The sequence below is a fragment of the Chanos chanos genome, chromosome 10 (genome assembly GCF_902362185.1).
Source record: "Chanos chanos chromosome 10, fChaCha1.1, whole genome shotgun sequence".
Classification (NCBI taxonomy): domain Eukaryota; kingdom Metazoa; phylum Chordata; class Actinopteri; order Gonorynchiformes; family Chanidae; genus Chanos; species Chanos chanos.
The window spans coordinates 4,630,460-4,638,340 of record NC_044504.1 but is presented as its reverse complement, the minus strand read 5'-3'; the positions used below and the strand labels follow the sequence as shown (position 1 = coordinate 4,638,340).

General features: G+C 43.7%; 1 protein-coding gene across 1 annotated transcript in view; it reads left to right on the top strand.

Moving 5' to 3' along the window:
• nek5 (NIMA related kinase 5) overlaps positions 1 to 4,758 on the top strand; it is a 16,546-nt gene extending 11,788 nt beyond the window's left edge. The window contains exons 11-21 of the mRNA XM_030786596.1: positions 1 to 151; positions 352 to 430; positions 607 to 714; positions 1,115 to 1,195; positions 2,105 to 2,191; positions 3,144 to 3,251; positions 3,412 to 3,487; positions 3,599 to 3,691; positions 3,877 to 3,999; positions 4,098 to 4,284; positions 4,440 to 4,758. The exon at positions 1 to 151 is cut by the window's left edge and continues 91 nt beyond it. Of these exons, the coding sequence (XP_030642456.1) occupies positions 1 to 151; positions 352 to 430; positions 607 to 714; positions 1,115 to 1,195; positions 2,105 to 2,191; positions 3,144 to 3,251; positions 3,412 to 3,487; positions 3,599 to 3,691; positions 3,877 to 3,999; positions 4,098 to 4,284; positions 4,440 to 4,758 (1,412 nt within the window). The remainder of the gene's footprint in view (positions 152 to 351; positions 431 to 606; positions 715 to 1,114; positions 1,196 to 2,104; positions 2,192 to 3,143; positions 3,252 to 3,411; positions 3,488 to 3,598; positions 3,692 to 3,876; positions 4,000 to 4,097; positions 4,285 to 4,439) is intronic.
• Positions 4,759 to 7,881: the final 3,123 nt, after the last annotated feature.

Here is a 7,881-nt window from a genome sequence, read left to right as displayed (position 1 = left end):
GCGAGCTGGACCTCCTGGAGCACAGGCAGAAGGGCAAAGATAATCTTCATCATCCACCGCCTCCTCTTCCTCTGCAGCAGAGGCCTGTGGAGCTGGAGAAGCAAAAGGATTGCCATGGTGACAGGCCAAACATTCTAGAACCCTATCAGGTGTGAGTGTTCCATCTGGTGTAAATTTGTGAACTGAGCCAAAGCAACGTAAGAATGTTTTCAAGGTGATCTCCCTTGGGGGTTACCATAAGGCATATCTTTACACACTAAACAAAAAACGGATGGATGGCTGGACGGATGGATGGATGGATGGGGTGATGAACAAACAGGCATATTATAGGGCTCCGTCTTGTGTTCTCAGAGTAGCTGCAGCGAGGGAAGAGTATCTAAGGAGAAGACAGGAGGCTAATCAGTACAAACTCCGAGCAGAAAAACAGCTGGTGAATACACGCGCACGCGCACGCACACGCACACACACACACACACACACACACGCAAACCCTGTAAACAGGTAATCCGGCAAGCGCATGTCTTTCAGCAACATTCATTTCATTTCCATTTGCATTTTAGGTATTTGTTTAGCTCCACCTCTAACACGATAACCCGTGCCCTTTAGGGTCTGAGGCCTTCCACAGCCGACACCGATCGTTACCGAATCCCTGAGCAGCAGCCGCAGTCAGAGCCCAAAACTGCCCCTCAGGACAGGAAAGAGCAGGGACAGCAGGTAAGAAGTCACAGAATCAAAGGACTAATGTCAACACCACGAAAAATATATGAAGGGGGAAATGTAAGAAAGTGAAGATTTATGGGTTTGTGTTCCAGTTTTGCAAAGCTACCCAGTAAAAAAAAAGATTAGTCAAGAGATAAAAAATGACACGCAGAGGATTATTTTCCTCACAAAAGCTTATACATTATGCTTTATGGTAGGTTTGTGTGTGTGTGTGTGTGGCGTGTGTGTGTGTGTATGTGTGTCATATGTATGCGCTTGTGTGGTGTGTGTTGTGTGTGTGTATGGGTCTGAATGTGTGTCGTGTGTATGTGTATGTTTGTGTATCTGCACATGTGTGTGTGTCGGCATATGTGTCGTGTGTGTGTATGTGTTCGTGTGTGTGTGTGTGTTGTAGGAGTACCTGAGGCAGCTGCAGCAAATCAGACAGCAGTATCATGATGAGGTCAGAGAAATCCGGATGAAAGCTGGAGCTGAGGTAAACACAATACACACACTCCACAAATACATGTCTCAGGCCTCCCACACACACCTTAACACCATGAACCCAACATCTCAGTATTACACACGCACACACACTTTCTTTCTCACACACACACACACACACACAGAGTTAAAAACAGTTTAGTTTATCAGTTTACTATGATAGGCCCTTTTCTATTCAGTATCTCGCAAGCTTTGACACTGAATGGCATCTGTGATACTGAATGACATTAGTGATACTGAATGATGTCTGATATTGATTGATTGGTTCTGATACTGAATGACATCTGTGATTTTGAATGACATCTGTGATACTAAATGATGATACTGATACTGAATGATGTTTGTTATACTAAATGACATCTGTGATACTGTTCAATGGCTGTGATAATGTTAGATGCCTGTGATGATGTTAGATGTCTGTGATACTGAGTAATACTGATACGGAATGACGTCTGTGATACTGTTCGATGTCTGTGATACTGAGTAATACTGATAGTGAATGTGATACTGAATAAATTCTGTGGATGTGCTCAGGTTCCTCCTCAGACAGCAGACACATACCTTGTGGAGCAGCCCAGGAGCACACACACTCCAGCCCACAGGGGAGGGAGACACACACCTGCACAGGTAATAACATCAGCGCGAACATACACCCACACACACACACACTGACATACACATATGCACACACATACACCACAGATGCACACACACTCAAGCAACCAAGGACACGCAGTACATGCTCACACACATACCACACACACAAGCAACCAAAAGGAACCCACATGTAGGTCACAAGTAAGGTCACATGTTCTCTCTCTCTCACACACACATACACACACACACAAAAACACACTTAGACTCAAACACAGCTGTGTTATGTTGTCTCTCCTTCATTCAGCCCAGTGATATGGACAAAGCTCTGAGAGTGATCCTACAGGAGAACAGAGAGGAGAGGAGAGAACTACAGAAGAAATACAGAGACAAGGTAAACACACACTCAATCTCAACACACTCAACAACCAAAAGGGACCTATTACCAGTAAGGTCATGTGTTCACACACACACCACCCAGAGATGCAACGAAAAGGAACCCACAAGGAAGACTACATGTTCTCTCTCTCTCTCTCTCTCACAAACACACACACACACACACACACACACAGACAGGCATCTAACTACTCTTATATGCATACAAATATAACCAGAGGTCTGAAATCAGCTGGAAAATAAAACATTAAAGATGTTGTTCTGGCACGGGGACATGCCCTTGACATGCTGTAGGAGTCACTTTCCCAATATCAAAACTTACAATGTCACAAAGTTAGTTGTGTGTTTGTGTGTGTCTGTATGTGTGTATGTCACAAAGTGAGTTGAGTATGTCTGTGTTTGCGTGCGTGTGTGTAGGTCACAAAGTGAGTTTTGTGTGCGTGTGTGTGTGTCTGAATGTCACAAAGTGAGTTGTGTGTGTGTGTGTGTGTGTGTGTGTGTGTCTGAATGTCACAAAGTGAGTTGTGTATGTCTGTGTGTCTGAATGTCACAAAGTGAGTTGTGTATGTGTGTGTGTGTGTGTGTGTGTGTGTCTGAATGTCACAAAGTGAGTTGTGTATGTGTGTGTATGCGTGTGTGTTTGTGTGTGTGTGTGTGTGTGTCTGAATGTCACAAAGTGCGTTGTGTATGTGTGTGTCTGTGTGTGTCTGAATGTCACAAAGTGAGTTGTATGAGAGTTGTGTTCTACTCAAGGTGCTATATGTCAGCATCAGGACGGTTATGATAAATTATTACAGTTTCCCTGGGTTTTAGACTTTTATATGTTGGAAAATACTCACATGACCGAGCATGTAGACACCAGCTTATAAATGATGAATAACACTTATGAACTATAAAACATATGATTGTCTCCACAGAATAATTATAGAAATTTCTTTTCTCTCTTGCAGAAAGGAATCACGTTTGAGATCAGCCTTAATGATGAAGAGATTAAAGTAGAGAAAGAGAAAGGAGGGGAGCAGGAAGAAAAGACAGGACCAGACAAGAGTGAAGAAGAGGTGAAACTTAATTTTTTAAATGTTTATGAAACTGTGCGATTGTTCTGTCTGTTTGTGCATGTGTAATGTGTTTTACTTGGTGAGACACTGTTTACTGTGTGTGTGTGTGTGTGTGTGTGTGTGTGTGTGTGTGTGTGTGTGTGTGTGTGTGACTTTACAGGACCCTCTGAATCAGACGTTGAGTTTTCAGGCTGGTGAGGAGCTGAGACTCAAAGACTGGAGCAGGGTCACTGAGGGTGGGACCGAGTTAGACAAAAGGTCAGGGTCAGAGGGCACACCTGAGGCGGTCTCTGGGGAAGGACAGGTCAGGGGCGGAGGGGAGGAGCAGGAGGTGATAAAGAGATCAGAGTGGGCGCAGGGTGCTCCCCAGACCTTACTAAACGCTCTCGCTCACATGGATGTGTCTTCAGTCTGCCCAACAATGAGTACTGCTGATCTGGGTGAGTGTTCAACATGCACGCGCACACACACACACACACACACACCCCTACACACACACTCACATCTTGGTATTATATAAAGATATCAGAAGACAGGCATTTGTCCGAATGCAATGAGTTTCTAAGTGTGTGATACTGTGGACATGGTTGTGGTTGAATTGGAGCGCTGTGCACTGTTCTTGCAGGTGGAGTCGAGCTGCAGGAAAGGGAGGGGCAACATTCTGATGGGCGGAGACACTGGACAGACCGCCCACCTAACACACTGTTAAATGCTCTGGGCGAAGCACAGCTCACCAGCTCAACCCTGGGTAAACGATGCCAACGCAACCATTCACGTTCACTTATGACTTTTAAAGATGTGACAAAGTGTTGCTTCTTTCTGATGTACTCTCTCTGTCTGTCTCAGGCACTGTGATGGCGTGGGAAGACACGGCTGAGGAGGAGCAGAAGAGAGATGAAGATTGTAATAAAGAAAACACTGAAAAAAACCCTGCTGCTGCTGCTGCTGATGATGATGATGATGAAGATGATGATGATGATGATGTGGAGGTCAACGAGGAACGACTAGAGCCCAGATCAGACGATGATGACACGTGAGTCTAAGGACAAAAAAGAGAGAGAAAGTGAGAGAGAGAGAGAGAGGAAGTGAAATGATCTAAGTTGGCACTGTGGTTCAGTTCCTCCATTCTCCTCTGCCCTTTTTCCTTTTTTTTTTTTTTTTTTTTTTTCTTCTGGTGTCTCCTCTCAGGAACTTCGAGGAGTCTGAGGATGAGTTGAGAGAGGAGGTGGCAGAGTCCATGAGAGATCTCTTCACCACAGAGAAGACAGAGAGTGAGGAGAACAGAGACGGGCGAACAGCTGTCGACGGAAGAGAGAACGAGGGCTCTGCAGACGAGGAAAGGATGGAAGATAAGGGCAAAGAGAAGGGTGAGGAGAAAGACAAAAAGACAGAAAACAAAGACACAGACGCATTCACGGAAGCGTCTCCAGAGTCTGAGACCCCAGCTGACCATGGCGACCAATCACAGACTGTAGAGGAGGGCCACGCCCAGTCCGAGGACATATGAATGAGCCACAGAGCGATAAACAGACACTAATCCTTGTCTTTTTTTTTCTCTTTTTTTAAACTGCTGAATGAATATGACATAAATAGACATAAAGACTCTTACATGAACCGTGCTAGCATTTAAACAGGACTGGACTGTTTAAATGGCAACGCGGTTAGCCAATATATATTTATATATGTGTATGTATGTGTGTGTGTGTGTATATATATATATATATATTACAATAGAAAATAACCCAAACACGCTGTACCGTCAGTGCAAAGGCAGTGGGATCCCCAGTGTCCAATAGGTGGCAGTATACAGCAAAGCCTTGTTTTAATACCTCTGAGAAAAGTAGCGAGGGAAGAGGTAGTCTCTGATCTGTTCAGCAGTCTTTTTCTCTCTCTCTCTCTATGCAGCTTTAACTTTTAACTTTACAAATGGAAGAATCCGCTCTGATAACACAGTAACGCTGAGAATGAGAGGGCAGCTGTTCGCTGTTACGTATGAATTCAGAGTGAAGTATTCAATATACATATAAGAATTAAAAGAGCTTCTAATATTGTATCAGTGTATTATTGATTTTTCCTTTAAGTGTCTTTTGATCAAAAATTCAAGTGATTTGATGTGTTTGTTTTTATGATCTCCAACTCAAATCCTTGATTCCAACAGGTTCACACATAAGCAGTATATTAATAAACAAAATGTGAATTAAAGCTCTGCGTTTCATATTTATTGTTGCTATGACAGATTTTCGCGTCACAAGACTAAAAATGTGCGTAAAAATATCACGGTAAAAAAATTGTTCACCATCCATGAGAATGGCCTGACATGTTAACCGAGTCATAAGTGACAGGAGAGAAAGAGAGATGGATGTGCTTTGCTTTGGTCTTCCTTTCCCCATGCCACAGAATGTTACAGACACAGTGAAGATGTATCTGAGGTTTTCTATGAACCAGGGGTCTCTGTCTTTGGTAAGACCAGTGACAGTACAGTCTATTCACACAGCATGTATACACTTCAGTCAAAGACAGGTAACCCTGAGTTTTCAGCTCGAGTCGGTGAAGCCAATAATGTTATTAATTATTTAACTTTATCACTGCATTACTCTGAGGTCACAGGCAATCGAACCATATCTGGAAAGGCAGATATCTGATCACATGACCACAGCCATGTGACCGTGTGAGGCTGTGATTGGTGTTCACTGAGAAAGACTTATCAGCCCCTGTGGCTGCTTACATTGGTGTAGGACGATGATGATGATGATGTTGTGGATGTTGACAGTGCCGTTGTTGGTCATTGTGGCTGTTGTTTTGGTGTGTGGTCGAACACTTAGTTGGTGTATATAACCGAGTGATGATGCTTCGTTGAGTCTGGTCTCTAGAATTCAAACCACGCAGGATGCAGTTCTAATTTAATGACATGACGATGCAAGAGCTAGTGGAGGCCAGTCCCTGTAAAACGGGTTGGTAACACTGTGTCCCTGGTTCTGTAGACTGGGTCTAGTCTCAGTTAAGCTGGGTGTGAAATCCGTGTATCTGTTTGGGTAAATTGGTGGTGGTGTTGGAGTCTCCATAAAGGATCTTTGTGAGGTTGTGTGTCTGACAGCGGAAACTCCAGTGGCAAGAGGGTGTACAGGCGTAGAAGATAATGGGCACAACCTGGTGCCCAAATATTTCATAACAGGGGAGAATGAGTTTCAGCCCTGTGCCATACATGGGACCCTTACAGCAGTCACAAACACTGACCCTAAGAAAGAGAGAGAAACATAGAGCAAAATTACACACACACGCTCACTCACACACACTTACACACATAAATATACACATTTATGCAGTCAGAGAGAAAACATATTGTATGTTATTGTATAGTATGTGATTCATTGCTCACATACACCAAATACTTACTGAATCAGATACACCAAATACTTACTGCATCACACACCAAATACTTACTGAATCACACACTCCACTTACTGAATCACACAGATGCAGCTCTACTCACATGAGACACAGAGAGAGGAATACAATATTCTCTCTCTCTCTCTCTCTCTTTCTCCCTCTCTCTTTTCTTCCTCTCTCTCACTTACACACGCACACACACACACACACAGGGCATACCGGCTGAGTGCGAGCTGTGCTGGTGGAGGGAGGCTGCTGTACTGTAGATGGGGCTGTGTGAGGGCCAGACATCGACCAGCAGTGTGGAGGAGCCTCTGAGGAGAATTCAGGCTGCTTGTTCTCCAGAACAGCGGGTGGGTGTAGTTGGTACCCAGATGGAGCCGTCTGAGAGGTAAATGCAAGGCACCGCAGGGCAATGCCACAAGCTGGTTCCCCTCCACATTCAGATACTCCAAAGACCTGCAGGGACAGGGCAACACAGACACACACACACACACACACACACACACACACACACACACACACACACAAGCTAGCAGCCAAGACTCATATTCGAAATACATATCTAGTCTTATTTAGAAATTTAACAAATAATAACTAGATATGAAATAATTAAATGCATAAAAGAGATAATAATTCTCAATAAATATTTCCAATTGCTTTTGGGTTACTGAGTACAAGCATTTGATACAAGTGTTGGGTGTAAGTGTTGGGTGTTGGGTGTAAGTGTTCAGGAAAGGTGAAGGGTACAGGTGTCTGTTACACGAGCTGGTACATGTTTTGGATACGGCTGTTTGATACAGGACTTGGATACAAGAGTGAGGTACAGGTGTTGGATAAGGGTTTGTGATAGAGGAGTCAGATACAGATGTTGGATAAGGGCATGTGATGGAGGAGTCAGGTACAGGTGTTGGATAAGGGTGTGTGATCAAGGGTGGACAGTAACGAAGTACATTTACTTGAGTACTGTACTTAAGTACAATTTTCGAGTATCTGTACTTTACTTAAGTGTTATTCTTTTGGAAACTTATGACTTTTACTCCACTACATTTGAAATACAAATATTGTACTTTTCACTCCACCACATTTCTATGAAGGTTCTCGTTACTCGTTACTTTAACGCATAGCTTTGAAGTCAGCGGACGAATTTTCTTTTCTAAAATGCGATAGGCCATATGGTGTTCATCACAGGGGAAAAACCAATCACAGTCAACTACTCCAGTGCTGTCAGTCAAGTGCGTGC